The sequence below is a fragment of the Podarcis gaigeae genome (genome assembly GCF_964106915.1).
Source record: "Podarcis gaigeae genome assembly, chromosome: W".
Classification (NCBI taxonomy): domain Eukaryota; kingdom Metazoa; phylum Chordata; class Lepidosauria; order Squamata; family Lacertidae; genus Podarcis; species Podarcis gaigeae.
The window spans coordinates 22886742-22906002 of record NC_139695.1 but is presented as its reverse complement, the minus strand read 5'-3'; the positions used below and the strand labels follow the sequence as shown (position 1 = coordinate 22906002).

Genomic DNA, 19261 nt, shown 5'->3' with positions numbered 1-19261 from the left:
GCTGTTTGACGGACATGCGCCTTCGTGACTCTCTGCGTGACAGTTTCCGGCGAAGGGTGGGAGTTCCTAACGGGGGTCTTGTTACCTCTTCACTATTCTCACTAGAAGTATCCCAGAGCCTCTCCCCCGACTCCCCTTCCGCTGGAACTCCTGCTCTCCCCCTACTGGTTCCTTCTTCTGCTGTAGAGTCTCTCCTATTCTCCTGGAGCCTCTCCACCACCTGTCCCTCTGATGGCAGTTCCCTGACATGGCCCTAAGGTCCAAAAGGTGTTTCGGGATATCTCTATAAATCTCAATCCTGGAGTCCTCTATCTCCAGTGATTTCTTGTAGTGCAAACTCAGAATATTGTCTCTCTCTTCCTTAGATCTAAGTGTAATCAAACAAACTCTTGCTTTGTTCTTTTTTCCTTTACCGCCCTTGCCAAATCTAAAGGCCGTCACTATCTTGAAATCTTTATCTGGGTCTAAGCCCCAGAATTCTTCAAATTCCTGTGTCAAAAATTCACTCAAATTGTCTCCTTCCACTTCTGGGACCGCTCTAATTCTTAGGTTGGCCTGTTTATCTTTAAGTTCAAATAAGGACAATTGCGTCTTGTGGTCTTCTAATTGTCTATTAATTGGCTGGATCTTTCCCTCTACTTCCAGTGCCTTTCCTTTAGCCTCCTCTGCAATCCTTCTTGTCTCTTTAGATTCCGGCAGCAACCTGTCAATAGCCTGTGTATTTGAGATAATAGAGAGCTAATAGTTGTGGTGTTCAAATCAATCTTAGCTGACAATTTTTCCAAGGCTCCAAAAATTTTGTCTAGTGATGCACTGAGTGTCTCATCCGAGCCCCCACCTTTTACTCCAGATTGCCCAGTTTCTTCCTTTTCTGGAGCTGGAGGAGCTACAATTGATTGTCTTCGCTGCTGCTGTCTAGTTTTTACTCTTGGAGGTTTATCCTGAGGTTGGAGTTGATCCATTACTTTATCTCTCTCAAGGTCACTCTCACAGTCAGGTTTTTGTTTTGGAAAAAGTTTCTTAGCCAGCTGCAGTGGAAAAACCCCAGTTATAACACAGTCCTCCTCTAGGGGTGCTTAGCAGCAATGCTCACTTTAAAATGGATTTTTATATACAATAGTATCAATCCAAACAACAAATACTGGTGGTCAACTCCAAAAGTGCGGTCAACAAACCCTGCTTGCCAAAGAACAATTGAATGCACCCTTGAAGCTCCTTTGCAGCCATGTCTTTACCTGTCTCCACACCTGATACCACGTATGATGCTAGATGTGGGGCCTGCGGGCCTGTCAAGATTCCCCACCTCTGCTCTATCTAGCCAGGCTGATGTTTTCAAATGGGGGTTAAAGCTGTTAAGTTGTTTGGATGCATGACTGGACTTTACTGTGGGCATTTCATTTTGATGTGTCCCAGAGCCTTAAGGATGGGGTGGCCTAGGAACCTAAGCCACCAGGTATATAAAAGTGAGGTCCACTCCAGCCAAGAGCTAAACAAAACCACCAAACAGCCCTGCTCCCCAACAATGTCCCCCAAAGAGGATACGGATCGTCTCAGGAATGCTGGTGTCCAGGCACTCAGTTATCTCCTGCAGCTCGTCCTGCGTCCCCGGGGTCTGGAAGAGGTCCTCCTGAAGCAGAGTATCACCCATGCATTCGGAAGGGATGAGGTACATCCTGGATAGCATGAAGAACAATCCAGCCCTGGGGTGCATAATGTGAGATCGAGGAATGCCACAATGGAGAGAAGCCCATCACCAAGAGAGCTGGCACAAGGGCTGAGAATTGTATCCCGCCTGCTTTCCACAGTAGCATTCCTACTACCCCTCTCATGATTTTGGGCAATGGGAGAGTGAAATCATTCCCCGCTTCTTCCAGTGGCGAGTCTCAGAGAGCCGCTTTGCTAGGGAGAGACAGACAATGGTTGTGAACACTTGGGTTCTTCTGAGCCGCTCTAAGGAAGACCGTATGCTGGATGTCCCACCCGCTGCCGCTCCACCAAGGTGCCACTATACTCACAGCAGGAGTTTGTAAGAGCGAGTTGGTAGCTAAGATATAAATAAATTGTGACGTTTGGAACCTGCACACCCCAAAACTGGTACTGGATTCCGGCCAACACCCATCCTTTAAATGGTACAGTCCCCCTCAGCTCACCTGGTGGCAGGCATTCTTGAAGAGGTGGTCCACCAAAAGCCATATCTCCTTGGGTATGTGCAAAGGCTGCTCAGTGGAGTCATCACCATCTTGGGGTACTATATCCAGAAACTGCTTCTCCTGGAGGTCCAATGACAAGGGGGACTGGCATGAGAGCCTGACAGAATGTGTGCCTGTATGCATTCTTTCCTTGCTCCAGCTGGGTGGACAAGTCTTGCCTTCTGAGGCCACAACTAGGGCTGGGCGATAGCTGGCTTTCAACACTGTGATATATCACTAGCTAAACATTGCAATACACCAATATATCACAATGTCTAAAATAAGATGGAGCTATGTTGAGGCATTGGCTGGCTTCACGGTTTTCCCCGCATTGTGATTTTTGCTGGCGCCTGCTCTCTTGTGATTTGCTGCCCCCTGCAGGAGGGCAGGGGAAAGCTGAACCGGCAGAGTGCACAGGAGCTGCAGGAATCTAGAGAAGCATTGTCTGGCTTCACAGTTTCCCCCCACTTTGTTTTTTTTTTTTTGCATAGTACACACACACATCATGATTCGCAATATATTGCCAGGTCAAAAATTATGCAACCAGTATCACTATATAGACTTCAAGCTGATTTGAAAATATATATAAATTAACATATCACCTGGCCCTAGCCACAACAAGCATCTCAAGTGGGGAAACAAAAAACAAATTGCTTGCACCCCAAATCCAAGCTCCCCCTCCCCCTATTAATATGCAGCTAGTAATCCTCCCACTCCGGATGTGCAGTTCACCCAAAAGCTTACTAAATATGCAGCTGTGGACATGAGGGTTGGCTAACATTTTATTTTAATTGTTGGAACCTGCCCTGGGACCTTAGGGTGAAGGGCAGGAAATAAGTAACAAAAACAGCAACAGAACATGGATGGGTCTTCATAGGTTGATGGGCTGCAGCCCCAGCCAGCATGATGAGATGATGGGGTCACATGTTCACCACCCCTTGTCTAGAACACGTTGCAGAGGCAGTGGTAGAAACTGAACAACAGCTGGAGCCCCAGCCCACGACTTTGTCTGGGCAATGCAGCACACAGCAGCTGGTGAACAATGCCTCCTGCTTCCTTCCCATCTTCCTCTCCAGAAATGTTCAGGGTGGTTAGTTCTATCTCAAGCTACCACATTCAAGAGAAAGAGAAAGAGAGGAGGGGGGAGCAAGAGAGCTTTAGGAGCACAGCAATGGCAAGCAGCCCATCACTAAAAGGAGTTGGCAAGGATGGAGAATTTGATTCCAACTCCACTTCCTCTCATCCCCAGGGAAGCTGTTGATTAGGACCCAATTCATCCCCACCCCCCGCCGCCAATACTCCCCGCCCCTGTCTTGAGAGAGAGTGTGTGTGTATTGGTGTGGGGAATGACACATACTGTATCAGAGTCTTAGTGCAAGAGTAGCTGATGCATGCTAAAGAACACAGAAGCATTGCTAGGTTAGATCAGCATTTTGTTCCCACAATGGCCAACCACATGCCCTTGGGAGTCCATAGGGACACGGGTGACAATAACACTCTGTCCATCATGTTCCCCAGAAACTAGTAATCAAAAGCATGTGGTTTATGATAATAGTGGCAATAAATAGCCACTGATAAACCTATCCTCCATGATTCTAAATGTCTACAGCTGTCCAAATTGACAGTCACCACTGTTTCCTTGATGAATCCCTAGCCGGAATTAAGATTGCCGGAAGAAATATCAACAACCTCAGATATGCAGATGACACAACCTTGATGGCAGAAAGTGAGGAGGAATTAAAGAACCTTTTATTGAGGGTGAAAGAGGAGAGCACAAAATATGGTCTGAAACTCAATATCAAAAAAACGAAGATCATGGCCACTGGTCCCATGACAAGTGCCTTCCAGTACAGGCAACTCCATTTACGTGCGTTCGAGGCACATGCACACTGCCGCAAAGCTGGAAGTGGCACTTGAAGGTGCAAAAATGTCCCCCCAAAGAGCACAAACGCAGCAAAGTGGCATGGAAACAGCATCTAGACTCCCTCCCAGGAGCTTTTGCACCGACCTTTGAGGCCTGTGGAGAGTTGGAGCAAGGGGTTTTGCAGGGAGTCTGGCAAGTGCTGCTGGTTTTCAAAAGGCCTTTCAAAAGGATTTCCGGAAGTTTAGAGGGTGTTTGCAGGCTTTTCCAATGCTGTCCCCAATATACGCAATTTCATTTAAACGCACGGTACCTCGGAACGCAACCCCCGTGTAAACCTGATTTGAGCCCGCTACAAGAACATTTAGAGGATAGCAAACCAACTGTTACCTTTTCTAGGAAGCTGTCTTCTCCCTGAGATCAGAGGAGGAAGGCAAGAGCAAAAGAAAAGTGGGGAAAAGACAACAAAGTGTGTTAATGGCACAGGCCCTGAGAAGAGAAAGAAACAGCCCGTTGGCTGAACAGTATCTGGGCAGATGGCAGGGAAATGCACACGGTTCAGTGGCCCTGCGAAAGGGCAGGTGGGAGGACCAGAACCTGGGATGACTCAGTCAAGGCAAACAAAGGGCATGAACAGCACACAGGAAGCGGATGCACAGCTACAGAAGCTGAATGCAGCGGAGGACCCCCAGCCCCCACATTGCTGAGTGGAAGAGCAGCTGTTTTTCAAGCAGGCAAGCAGAGTGGGAAGGGTAGACATCCAGCCAGGTAAATCAACCCCTTTCCCTACCAGGTCAATAAGTCTGGTGACGGGAACTTCGCCAAGCGGCTGCCTCATCCAGCACAAGGCTTCCAAGGAGGTCCCGAAGCAGCTTGGTAGGTAGCTCCCACTGATGGTGAGGAAATAGTCCTTGCCAGGGTCAAGGTGAAGGACAAAGATAGCCTCAATCTTATCTTCTCTTGAATTGAGAAGCGTCACAGAGTCCTTGCTGACGTACACATCCAGGGAAATGTCCGCCGTCTCATCTAAAACGGGAGGAGGTCAGGTAGATACACTCTTTGGCATAGTCAAGTTTGTTTGTTTGTAAATTAAAAGTTAAGATAGTGAATAATTTAACAGAAGGACACAATATGAGCCTGCTGGATCAGGCCAATGGCCCATCTAGTACAGCATCCTGTTCTCACAGGTGTATGTAGGAAACCTTAACTTCAAGAATTAGGAAAAGAAGCGACTCAGTTCCCACCCCCACCCCACTTTCCTCTCTATTCCTCCAAAGCAGCAGCTGCACGGAAGATGGTGACAGGATACTGGGGGGGGGGGGGTAAGAGAAAGTGATCCTAACAAAAGAATATAAAAAGGGAAAGCATTTATTTGTCTCCTAAAGGATTTTTGCACCCCCAATGTAACTTTCTTTTTTAGTCTACATTTCATTGAGTTTTTAAAAGTTTGGCTAGTTCTATATGTTCCCCAATATATTTTTGTTCCTCCACAACGTAAAAATATGCATTTTTTAAAATAATAATAATAATTTTTTGACGGACTGCTCTCACTGGTTCCCTGCGATGCCAAAAGGTTTTTTGGGAACCTTCAGCATTTTGGGGCTTCAATTCATTTGTGTGTGTGTTTGTTTAAAGCTGGTCACACACACTTTTACACTTTGGGCTCACCTGCTTTGACGTGTGGCCCTTGGAGGCTTGAGCATGGGGCAATGTAGCCCACAAATGTTAAGCCTCCCCTGCTCTACAAAACTCCCAAGGTTTGATGGAGGAGGGTTGGGAAGAGGAGGAGAAAAGGAAGGCCTTCCCTAGATGACCCTTGGGGTCCCTTTCCAACTCTACAATTCTATGACTCACTGGGCTCCAAGTATCCCTCGCAGGGCTCAGTGCGAAGCCATGCTTCCAATACTGGCTGTCACTGAGCTTGGGGATAAAGGAGAAATGGAGAGTGACCTGCCCGTTGTTTGTGATCTGGAACTTCTCCTTCTGCAGCTGCCGGAACTTCACATTCTCAAACGAAAACTGCCGAGCAAAAGGGGGGGGGGGGAGGAAAGAGAGTGCTTGCCTTCAGCAGATGGCAAGGAAACGTGTTCCAGGGGGAAGTTTGTCCTTGGCCCCGGGCTCTCATTTAGGGGACTGCACATGCAACAGGTCTAAACGCCACCACACAGTGGCCACGTTTGTTCTTGAGTGTCCATGTGGGGCTCTCCAGATATTGCTGCACTTGCAACTTCCCATTGCCACTGGCCATGTTGGCTGGGGATGATGGGAGTTGTAGTCCAACATCTGGGTGGCACCACACTAGCTACCCCTGGAGTATTTGCCTGTGAGGAAGAGGCTGCAGCTCAGTGGAAGGGCATCTGCTTTGCATGCAAGGGTCCCAGGTTCTATCCCCAGCATCTCCAGGTAGGGCTGGGAGAGATCCCCCGGAAATCCTGGGGAACCACTCGGATTGATTGATTGATTGATTGATTGATTGATTGATTGATTGGTTTATTACGGCCATTGGCCCATATCTAAAAACAATACATCAAAATTTATCCATAAACAATACAATTTAAACAGTTCCAAGTTAAAACACCCCTATAAAACCAATTTTACTTCAATTAAGTAAACTATACACAATAAGCTCACTCTATGTCAACCGCAATTCAAATCCCTCAGATTTTGGGGGATATGCGTCTTAGTTCTGGCACTTATTGATGGTTCTTAAGTTTGGCTAAGCTGTCAGAGTCATACAGTGATCCATTTCTCCTCTTATGAAATAAGACATTAATCAGGTATCTAGCGACTGCAAGGGATCTACTTGAGTCTTCGTCGTTTAATAAGTATATTATTTGGGCTTCCTGAGGTCTGTCAGCTATTCTCGATAAATATGGGGCCAGAAACTTGGACCGTGAAGCCGAATGTATAGGACAACAGAAGATTATATGATATAACGATTCTGTAGATCCACTTTTACAGTCACAGAGGAGTGAGATCTGTCCGTTGGAGAGTCTATTACCCAACACATTTGATGGGAAAACATTGAATCTAGCCTTTATAAAGGCGTACCTGTGCATCACCACAGATAAGGTAGTTAAATAAGATGGAAGCTTTGTTGGTGGTGTTAAGCCAAGGTTTATCGGCGAACAGGTGCCACCACCTGTCGCAATATTAAATTGTAAATCCATCTCCTCTAATTTGTGAGTTATAATTCTCTTGGCAGAAATTAAATCCAATTTTAGTAGTTCAGATGGAGATAGTCCTAAGGACACAAGTTTCCCATGTATTATTTTTGCCCAAGGGCTAGGGAAGTCGTCTCTCCAGAGACACTGTATCAAGTGGAGATTTGGAAGTTTATGCCATAATGCCAACCAGTAACAGAGGATGCATTTCCATAATGTGGTTTCTAGAGATGTAACATTTAGTTCGAGACGTATAGCAGTATTGCCTACACACCTGGGTAATTTTAGCAACCTTCTTAGCAGCTGGTTTTGGATTACCTCCAATTGGGTTAGATTAACAAAGGACCCCCATATTGGAATTGCATATGCTATTGTTGCAATCACCTTTGCCTTGAAAACTTTTAACACTGATGGAATATGGAAAGCCCCATCTGAAAAGAAAAAACGCAGTAGCGCAAAGGAAAGGGCTTTAGCTCTATTTAATACATATGCCAGATGGACCTTCCAGCCCATGTTGTGTTGGAGAAGGACTCCCAAGTATTGAAATTTAAAGACTTGGTCAATGGCTTTTCCGTCTATTCTCCAATTATAGGTTTTTCGACTCTTGGTGAAAATTAGAACTTTGGACTTGGCATGATTAATTGTAAGAAAATTTGATTTGCAGTAAGCATCAAAAATTTTCAGTGCCCTCCTAAGGCCTACTCTTGAGAAAGATAGGATCACTGCGTCGTCTGCGTAGAGTAGAAGGGGGCAACGATATTGGGCAAGGCGGGGGGCATGGATCGTTTCTTGAGAATCTATCAGAGGCGCCCTCATATCACTTATAAATAGATTAAAAAGGGTCGGAGCAAGGATACATCCTTGACGGACACCTCTATTGATGGTTACTGAATTTGAGAGGTCGCCGGCCGGAGTGATTCTCACCCTTGCGGCTGATCCATCATGCAATTTAGTTATTAGCCACAAAAGTCTTTTGTCTATTCCCCATCGTGCTAATTTTCCCCAAAGTAATCCCCTGGGGATGCTGTCAAAAGCGGCCTTTAAATCAATAAAGGCTGCACAAAGTTGGCCTCTATTTGGGGCGGAATATTTCCGGGCAAGGTGGTATAAAACTAAGACATGATCAACCGCTGACTGATTCGGTCTAAAACCAGCCTGTTCAGGCCCAATCAGGTTGTTCTTTTCGGCCCACTTAGTAAGCTTAGTTAACAAGAACCGTGCATATATTTTCCCAATTATTGACAATAAACTGATATTCCTGTAATTTCCCGGGTCATCTGTCGAGCCCTTTTTATGAATTGGAATAATAATCGCATCCTTCCATATTCTTGGAACCTTCCCACTGTTGTTTACGGCATCAAAAGTAACGGCCAGGATTTTCGCCCACCAGTGTGCATGAAGTTTTATAGCTTCCGCCGGGACTAGGTCGGGACCGGGGGCTTTTCCAACTTTGAGATTGGAAATGAGTCCGTGGATTTCTTCCGGGTCAGTGGGTGGCCAAAGAGGGAGCTGCTCATAGAATCCATCGATTTTATTAATATTAAGGTCTGGTAAGGCAAAATAGTTCCTTAGAAATGATTCCCAAACTGGGGCAGGAATAACGGTTAGTGGGTAACTTTTAGATTTTCTGTTAACCAACAGCCAGAATTTTCGGGAATTACGGGTATTTGAGGCAGCTATAAGTGCATGCCAGCGGTTCAGTTGCCATTCCTGTTTGGCCTTTTTTTGCACATATTTGTAAGCTGATTTTGCCTGATAGTACTCCTTGGGAAGCATAGTCGCCCCTGAGGATTTGTAATCATTATAAATAGCACAAAGATGTTGTTTGGCTTCTTTGCAATTACGGTTAAACCACAGTGCACCTGTCTTGGAGTGGGCCCGATTTACCTGGTGGGTTGGGACAGTAAAGAATGACGTGAGGTCATTCAACAGATTGGCAAATAGATTAATAGTTTGATCGTGTTCATATGAGGTTATGTCAAGGGCTGAATAGGTTTGTACGATCTCCTGCTGAAAAAATTGAGAATATTTTTGAGCCTGCGTTACAGACCACTTTATACCCTTCACTCGTAATGCCGTATTAATGCCCTCTACCGGGTTTTCTGTGTTAGTGTCTAATTGAGTTGGATGACTGTACTCGTCCCCGTGCCAGTCTAGGTCAAACATAGCAGCAAGTGGAAGGTGGTCACTGAACTGAATATTGTCAATCTTAAAAGAGAGAGCTTTCGGCATCAGATCACTCGAGGCTAAAAGGTAATCTAGTACACTGTTTGATTTTATGCCTAGGTGGGTATACTCCCCCGGTATATCGGGAGGGCAGCAACCATTCAGGGGTACTAGGTTTAAGCGAATAGCCATTTGGTAAAGAAGTACTCCCGCCTCGTTTACTTTAGAGTCTTTTGAGGTTCTCCTCACGGCGTGTCTCAAATCATAATTGTCGAGGCATGGAGCAGACCACCATTTAGCTTTAGTTAAATCGACCCAATTTGCTGCTATGCGTGCGTTAAAGTCACCCCCAATTAAGGATTGGCTATTGGAATATTTAACTCGGCATGATACTAAATGATCTTCTAATATTTCCCATCTATCATGCAGTTCAAGGGACGAACCCCCTGGCGGGAGGTAGACATTGGAGATTAGCAGTGATACTTCCCCCCCCCCCCCCCGACATCAACCCGGATAAAGCATAGGGGGGAGCAGTCAAAACTAATGAAAATTTGAAATGCAGCTTCAGTGAGATACCTATTACTAGACCACCTTTCGGCCGTCCTCCTTTCTGGGAGGGGCAAGCTGGAAGAGATAGAAGGTCGAATCCGTTTATAACAATTTCACCCTCCTCCCAAGTTTCTTGCAATAGAATGATATGAAACGAATTGATATACGACTGGAATTCTGGGTCACGTTTTTTCCTACGCCAGCCAGCGATGTTCCAACAGAGGATCGATATTGGTGGTTTTTTGGGTTGTCTGGCTAACCGTCATTTAAATTCTTGTGGGAAGCTCTTATGCAGCAAGGACGCTCCCTTAAAGAAGTCCGTTATTTTCCTTTGCTGAGGGTTGACGTCCTGGTGTGGTGAGTCTTTTGCTCTGGTGCGCGCCGGTTGTGGTGGGTCTTTTGCTCTGGTGCGAGTCGGTTGTGGCACGATCAAGTCGCAAGGGCCAGACTTTTTGGGGGGCAGAAAAGAGTTAGCATCCTGGTGAGTAGAGATAATATTTGACGATTTTAGCTGTCGGGCCCAACTAGGCTCTGAAGAGGCTCCTGCCAAGTCCGCTGGAGCCGTCCTCTTTTGGGATCTAACCGAAACACTTGTGATCATTTGATTTATATGTCCTGCTGGGTCTTCAGTCCACTCTGTGTTGACTCTCGACACTATAGTGTCTTCCTCACGTAATTTTTGGATTTTTGGTGGAGAAGCCTGACTTGGAGTGGCCACTACCGTCTCAGGTCGTGGATGGTCTTCGATGTATGTTGATTCCAAGTCCGGCATGGAGGGGTGCAGGGGCGACGATTTATCCAGGGGAGTGTTATCCTGAGATTCATTCTTTGATCGGTTAATCTCAGAGGGAACAGATAAGTCTATTAAAAGCAGGGATGAGTTACCAGTGTGAAGGGGAGGAGAAGAGTCTGCCTCCAGCAGTGAGACCTTCCCATCCAATGCCGATGGCACCTTATATGCTGGATATTGGGGGATTGTTGTTTCCACCTCCATGGGGCATGGCACCGCTAAGTTAGAGTGGGTATTATTCATAGTAACTCCGTTGCAGGCGATACTTAGGAGCTGGAGTTTAAGTGAGTCCAGCCTATTTATAATTTCTTGTTGTTCCATCGCTGGTAACTCTCCAAAGGAGGCGATAAGCTCTCTTTCCTCCTGGGGTGTCAAAGAGTTACTGGCACAATCATAGTGTTTAGTTGTAGGAGTGGGGATACTATGGGTCTGGCCCCGACATGAGGTGTACAGCTCAGCCCTCTTTTGTGGTTCAGGATGGGAAGGTTGTACCGTCTCCTTGATTAATCTCTCTGATAGGAGGGGTCTAATTATGGAGTCCATGAAAACCCTCGTTGGAAAAATGCCAAGACTATTCAAAAACACTTTTTGCTGAATAAGAAGAGAGGGGATTTTTGCAGAGCGGAAAGCCAGCATTATTCTCTGATATCTGTTCTGGCGGACTAAGGGAAGCACAGCACAAAGATCTATTTGTGATGTCTCGAGTTTTAGAAGCCATCTGAGGTGCTCTTTAGACCCATGTAGCGTTGTCCAACTTAGGTCCCTTTCCCGGAAGGTTAGGGAAATCTTCCTTGGATGTAGAATCAGGGATTGGCGATTCAGTGCGGGGTTGAGATTGTATTTGCAGTTCTTCATACAATCAGTGTTTGGTGGAGCTTCCTGCCGGCGCAATGGAACATCTACTGCCCCATCTTGGGCTGTCTGTGCCGGCTGGTCATCCAGTTTTTGCTGAAGGCTATGCAGCTGAGAGGATAGGCCGTCAATTCTCTTAAATATACAGTTTAGAGTTCTAATTATTAGATGGAGTTGCTCGCATCCTGTGCAGACCGATTCGGCTACCAACTCCTCCTTCGGATAGGGACCATCCCCATTTGTGTTACCATTAGCGTTTCCAATTTGTAACGTCTCAGGGGCCTCATCTTCTGATGTTGTTTCAAGGGCAGTTAGAGGATCGAAACGATTTTGAGTTGCTATTGAGTAGGTACATTCCTCGGGGCCTCTCCCTCCTTTAGGTGAACCCTTTCTTAATTGCTTAGGCCTCGGAGAGGATAATGCCTCGTCAGAGTCTCTTGGACGTTTTCCATGACCCATAAGTCAATTTTGCAGGAGAACCGTTGTGGGCACTGTGCTGGGGAGCTCCTTAAATCCTTTAGTCTTCCTCACAAGAATACTACCACTTCCAGGAGAGTGGTGCCATAAAATTACTCACAGTAAGGCAGTTAGTTCAAGCCTCTTCCTTCCCCTCTTCCTTGTTCCTAGGATTTTCGAGACAGCTCGGTTCCAGCAGTCGGGCAAAATTCACTTCGTAGTATGCAATAAACTAAAAGCTAAAGGAAAGAGCTGGTCGACAGGGCAGAGGATTTATGCCCAGGAGAACCTTTCACTTATCTCTCCCAGTTAGGGAGGCGGCGGCAGCCATGGCGGCAAGTCCGGCGTCAGAGCAACCCAGATAAAAAGAAAACAAAGATAACACAAGCAGCGGGATACTAAAAAATACTAAAAGACAGCCAGCACAGCCAGCAGATCATTAAAACTCACGGATAAAAACAAGGGAGGATAAAAACCGCTTAAAACCACTTAAAAACTCTGATAAGGGTAAGCGAAATTACTCGGAAACTACCTTCGCCGCCATGTTCGAATAACGCCGGAGCGATACCTCCCACTCGGAGACAGTATAAACAAGACTGAGCTAGATGGGCCAAGGGCCTGACATGATATAAAGCAGGCTTCTCCCCCCCCCCCCCCGGTCTTTTTGCAGCAAACCCTCTTTAAGGGGCTGGAGAGGATCCTATTCGTCTTTACCTCCTGCTGAGCTCCAGTGAGGGAAGGATTTCGTTCTCCATTCTGTCCATCAACTGAACAATATCCTCAAACACTTTCCGGTACCGTCGGTCATCCGCAACCTTCATGCATGGGGGGGGGGGGGGCAGAGCACATTTGTTGGGGCTATGGACTAAAAAGGGGGGGCATGTGTTAAGAGCAGAAATGCCTGATGCACCCCTCCCCGTTCCCAGCCCTGAAAGAGGCAAGTACTGGAGGGGCCACTAGGGGCGCAATAGAAGATGGCTGACAATAACATCTCTCCGACCCACACGAGGTAATTTGGAGGCTGTGATGGGAGTAAATAGCCTCCCTACCCCCCCCCCCCAGGATTGTGGGGTGGGACTGCCCTTGCCTGCTGTGCCCTATACCACCCCCGAATTTGTGGGGATGGGGGCACTAGGCACAATGCCCTCCTGTGGGATTTCGGCGCTCCTGGACGCCGTCTCTGATCCGCGCCACTAGCTGCAAGAACTTCAAAAGAAACAATTTGGATGAAGCGAATGCACATATTTCAAGGAAGAAGGGGGAGTAAAGACTGCTAACAGAAGAGATCTCTGATAAAACAAGAAGAGTCGAAGGAGCAAGTTTAAATCATGAGAAGATACGCCAAGACTCGGTATGGCAAAGGGACTGATAGGGGAGGGGGGAAAAAACCTTCCTTTCTTTCTTTTATGTGATTAAACAAGAACCCCCCCACACACAAGTCAGAAATGTCGTTTTAAGGACTTAAGCTGTGGATTTAAGGCTGTGTGGAGATAAACTTTCGAACCAAAGCATGTTTTGAGAAGATAAATTTCGACATAATTTTACTTTGGTCCTTTCATCCTTTTCTTTTAAAACATTTTTACATATTCCTTTTAACTATGTCACTAATGCCATGTTATCTTTATATCCAACATCATTTTAACATTTTTACATTTTACAATGTTTTTGGAGATATTCTTTGAATTTCTTCCAGTCGTCTTCCACCGACTCTTCTCCCAGATCTCGGATTCTGCCAGTCATTTCTGCCAGTTCCATATAGTCTATCACTTGCATCTGCCATTCTTCCAGAGTGGGCAAATCTTGTGTCTTCCAATATTTTGCGATGAGTATCCTTGCTGCGGTTGTTGCATACATAAAGAATGTTCTGTCTTTCTTTGACACCAATTGACCGACAATGCCCAAAAGGAAGGCCTCTGGTTTCTTAAGAAAGGTATACTTAAATACCTTTTTCAGTTCATTATAGATCATTTCCCAGAAAGCCTTGACCCTTGGGCACGTCCACCAAAGGTGAAAGAATGTTCCCTCAGTCTCTTTACATTTCCAGCATTTATTATCAGGCAAATGATAAATTTTTGCAAGCTTGACTGGGGTCATGTACCACCTGTATATCATTTTCATAATATTTTCTCTTAAGGCATTACATGCCGTAAATTTCATACCAGTGGTCCATAACTGTTCCCAGTCAGCAAACATAATGTTATGACCAATATCTTGCGCCCACTTAATCATAGCTGATTTGACCGTTTCATCTTGTGTATTCCATTTTAACAGCAAGTTATACATTCTTGAAAGTATCTTAGTTTTAGGTTCTAACAATTCTGTTTCCAATTTTGATTTTTCCACCTGGAAGCCTATTTTTTTATCCAAATTATAGGGCTCTCTAATTTGATAATAATGCAACCAGTCTCGCACTTTATCTTTTAGTTTCTCAAAACTCTGCAATCTCAGTGTGTCTCCTTCTTGTTCTAATATCTCCCAATATTTCAGCCACTTGGCCTCCATATTGAGTCTTTTCAGAGCCTTAGCTTCCATCGGTGATAACCACCTTGGAGTCTTATTTTCTAATAAATCTTTATATCTTGTCCAGACATTAAACACTGCTTTCCTGACAATATGGTTTTTGAATGCTCTAAGAGCTTTAACCTTGTCGTACCACAGATATGCATGCCACCCAAACGCATTGTTAAACCCTTCCAAGTCCAAAATATCAGTGTTCTCAAGAAGTAGCCAGTCTTTCAACCAGCAGAATGCTGCTGATTCATAGTACAACTTTATGTCTGGCAGGGCAAACCCCCCTCTTTCTTTAGCATCAGTCAATATTTTACATTTTATTCTGGGCTTTTTGCCCTGTCAGACAAATTTAGAAATATCTCTCTGCCACCTCTTGAAACAATCCATCCTGTCCACAATCTGCAAAGTCTGAAACGAAAACAACATTTTTGGCAATACATTCATCTTTATAGCAGCGATTCGGCCCAACAAGGAAAGCTTCAAATTTGACCAAATTTCTAAATCTTTTTTAACTTCTAACCAACATTTTTCATAATTATCTTTAAATAAATTCAGATTTTTAGCCGTCATATTAATCCCTAGGTATTTCACTTTCTTAACCACATTTAAATCTGTCTCCTTCTGAAACCTTTCTTTTTCCATTATTGTCAAATTTTTCTCTAAAACCTTAGTTTTTTGCTTGTTTAATTTAAATCCTGCCACATGACCAAATTCTTGAATCAATTCTAGAACCCTTTTTGTACTAGATTCTGGCTCCTGTAATGTCAAAACCAGGTCATCTGCAAAGGCCTTAAGTTTATATTGTTTAGCTCCGACCTGAATTCCTTTAATCAACCGGTCCCTTCTGATCATATTCAAGAGCACCTCCAGGACCGAAATAAATAACAATGGAGAGATAGGGCAGCCCTGTCGTGTTCCTTTTCAATTTTAAACTCTTCTGACACCACATTATTGACTATCAATTTTGCTTTTTGTTCTGAATAGATTGCTTCTATACTATTTTCAAACCCCCGTCCCACTCCCATTCCCTTAAGATTTTTCTTCATAAAATTCCAAGAAATATTATCAAAGGCCTTCTCCGCATCAATAAAGATTAGAACTGTTCTTGTATTAGTGTTTATTTGCAATAACTCCAGAATATCGATAATGTTCCTTGTGTTGTCAGACAAATGTCTGCCTGGGAGAAAGCCTGCCTGGTCTTTGTGTATCATTTCATTTAACACTCTTTTTAATATGTTAGCTAGAATGTCTGCAAAAATTTTGTAGTCCACATTTAAAAGGGATATGGGACGGTAGTTCTTGAATTGTGTCTTTTCAACTTCAGATTTTAGTATAAGTGTGATGAAAGCTTCTTTCCACGACTCCGGTGCCTTCTTCCCCTCCATAATCTCGTTGCACACTGTCAGGGAACTGCCATCAGAAGGAGAAATGGAGGCAGGGCTACCCAATGATGCCGGAGAGGGGACGAGCAGGGGGGAAGGATTTCAGCGTAACACCCATAGAGAAGAGAGGGAGATGGAGGAATTGGTGACAGGGCTCCAAGACCCTTCCCCCCGACACTAGTGGAGAGAGCGCTGGGACGCCCCTGCCTTCCCCTTACTTGCGCAGACGCGTTCCGCGCAGAGAACATAGGAGGAGACTCGGGGTCAAACAGATTTATGCTGGAAGAGGTTTGAGAGATTCTGGGAGGAGCAATTTGCCACCACTGATGAGGAGGAGGAGGATTTCGTGGGTTTTCCGGCTTCCCAGGAGGAAGGAGGAGAATCATCAGGAGAGGAGGAGTCAGATTGGGAAGTCCCGCCCGTGAGAAATTGGAGCAAGTGGGAAGCGGGGTTTGAGTCCACGGACGACGACAGCAGCTCCTTTCGGGGGTTCCCGGCATCGTCGGCTGAAGAAGGGGACAAGGTCCCGTCACAGGGTCAGGCCGGGGGTGAAGGGGGTCCTGGGGAGGAGGTGGATGTCAGGGAACTGCCATCAGAGCGAGAAACGGAGGCAGGGCTACCCAGCGATGCCGGAGAGGGGACGAACAGGGGGGAAGGATTTCAGCGCAACACCCATAGAGAAGAGAGGGAGATGGAGGAATTGGTGACAGGGCTCTAAGACCCTTCCCCCGACACTAGTGGAGAGAGCGCTGGGACGCCCCTGCCTTCCCCTTACTTGCGCAGAAGCGTTCCGCGCAGAGAACATAGGAGGAGACTCGGGGTCAAACAGCTTTTATGCTGGAAGAGGTTCAAGAGACGCCCACTCTCGGATTCTGCAAGTGACTAACAGGTCACGGAGGGCGAGCTCCGACCCTAGGCATGGTTGGGGCAAGCAAACTAACTGAATTGAAGTAAGGTTACGCACAAGTAACCCCTCAAAACCATTACAGCAATCCGAGAGTCCCTGCTGTTACTTGTGCGCAAGCAGTGGAAACATGAGCCAGACTGGAGGCGCCGGGGCAGCAGAGCCAGCTGGGGGGGCGCAGGACCTACTAAAGAGGAACCAGGAGCTGGAACGGCATGTAGCACTGCTGATGGCGCGGCTGGACGAGAGGCGCACCCAGGACGCGCAGGTTAGACCCACCCGAGTGGCAAAGAAGGTGCCAGGACTAGTACACAAATTTGGGGGGGAGCCCCAGAAATATAATGGATTCCAAACAGAAATAGAGTACGCCTTACAACTGCAGCATGATGACTTTGCTGACGATGCAGCGCAGGTGGTGTATATCGTGGGGCACCTTGAGGGCAGCGCGAGGGAATGGGTTAGACCCCTAATGGCCTCGCAGGACCCCGCCATGAAGGACGTTCGGAAGTTTCTTCAGGCAATGGATGCAATGTATTCTAGCCAATTGGGGGAGAGCGTGAACCAAAGGGAGCTGCTGAGATGCAAGCAGGGGGAACTTTCCGTGAGAGACTACTGGTCCCGCTTTGCGATGCTAATACACCAGCTCGAATGGGATCTAGATAGCCCTCCCATACGGATGCTGTTTGAGGAGGGGTTGTCCCCAACCGTTAAAGATGAGCTCTCCCGCGCGCCCCGCCCGGAGACTATGGATCAGCTGACAAAAGCAGCGCTGGCGATAGGCGCTCGCCAAGAAGCGCGCGCTTTGGAAAGGCGGGAAGGGAGGGGAGAGCGCCACTCTGACTACCGCATTCCAGAGATGCCTAAGCTGCCTGCCGATGACGTAGTGCCAATGGAAATCGATGGAGCGCGGGCGCGCGAGGTTTCTGGCGTCAAGCAAGGAGGCAAAAGGGAGGGAAAGGCTGGGAAAAGCACCAAGAAGTGTTTCCTCTGCCAACGGCCAGGACACTTTGCCAGGGTCTGTCCTCAAAGAAAGGCTTGGCAAGGGATGGTGGGAGCCGCTGGAAGCGAGGAGGAGGGGGCAGAGGAAAAGGTGCAGGGAAACGCCAGCGCTTGACTGCCCACAGGGGGGCACAGCATCCAAGCGAACAGATAACAGAAGTGCCCCAACCGGACCCACCCAAGGCTTCTATAGCGATAGAGGTGGTGCTAGAACTCCCAAATGGACACCCAGCCAAGGTGAAAGCAATGCTGGACTCAGGCAGCTCCTGTAATTTTTTTAGTAAGGAGTTTGCATTGGAGCACCAGATCCACCTGCTGCCACTTGATTTCCCGCTCCAAGTGACCACGATAGATGGCAGGGAGCTGCTGGGAGGGGAAGTGACACATCAAACCCCAGCTATGAGAATGAGTGCATCCAGGCACACAGAGACCATTGCCTTTCACGTGGCCACACTGGCGGGACCCCCGATAATACTGGGCATGAGCTGGCTAGTGCTACATGATCCAGTGGTGGCCTGGCACCAAAGGACAGTCACCTTCGGGTCAGCACACTGTTTGGAACACTGTCTAGGGGGGGAGAAGCCCAGGGTGAGGTTGGCCAGAGTGGCAGCAACTACACTGAAGCAGAGAGCAGACGTGCCGCCACAGTACGCGGATTTACAGGAAGTCTTCAGCGAGAGGGAAGCGGACAAGCTGCCGCCACATAGGCCCTTTGACTGCCAGATCAACCTGCTCCCTGGGGCGCAGCTACCGGTGGGTAAGCTGTATGCCATGTCGGACAGAGAGATGCAGGAGTTGCGAGACTTTCTTGACAAAAACCTTAAGGGGGGTTCATAAGGGAATCTAAGGCAGTGGGGGGCAGTCCTGTGTTTTTTGTGGACAAGAAAAACACGGATCAGCCGAGGCTTGTAGTGGACTTTCGAAAATTAAACCTTGTATCGGAACCCGTGACCTTCCCAATGCCCAGAATTGATGATATTCTGACTAAGGTGAGGAAGGGCAAGATCTTCACCAAGCTGGACCTCCGGGGAGCATACAATCTGATTAGAATAAGGAAGGGGGACGAATGGAAAACTACCATGTTCACCCCCCTGGGGGCCTTTGAGTACCTAGTCATGCCATTTGGATTACAATCGGGCTCAGCCTGTTTTCAAAGCTTCATGCACCATGTGCTGGGACCCCTGCTGTACAAAAACTGTCTAGCATTTCTGGACGACGTACTGATCTATTCGGACAATGAAAAGCAGCATGTCCAGGACGTCAGGGAAGTGCTGAAGAGGCTACTAGAGCACCAATTGTGGGTCAAGCTGGAAAAGTGCCAATTTCACGCCAGTGAGGTGGAATTCCTGAGATACAAGTTGTCGGACAAAGGACTTGCCATGGACCCTGGCAAGGTGCAGGCAGTACTGGAATGGAAGGCCCCTAAGACCCGGAAGGA

The 19261-nt window shown here is 46.9% G+C and overlaps 1 protein-coding gene and 1 long non-coding RNA gene across 2 annotated transcripts in view; one reads left to right on the top strand and one right to left on the bottom strand.

Annotated features, from left to right (window-relative positions):
* The window catches only part of LOC310835984, a 948096-nt gene that overhangs the window by 156795 nt on the left and 772040 nt on the right, over positions 1-19261 (top strand). The gene's annotated exons all lie outside the window — the stretch shown is intronic.
* LOC310836057 (inositol polyphosphate 5-phosphatase OCRL-like) lies at positions 1487-12571 on the bottom strand (the record flags this gene model as incomplete). Its single annotated transcript, XM_083720986.1, has 8 exons — positions 1487-1627; positions 2151-2270; positions 4441-4464; positions 4841-5076; positions 5905-5959; positions 6001-6069; positions 10651-10770; positions 12560-12571. The coding sequence occupies 8 exons, from the start codon at positions 12569-12571 to the stop codon at positions 1487-1489; spliced, it is 777 nt and encodes a 258-aa protein (XP_083577112.1).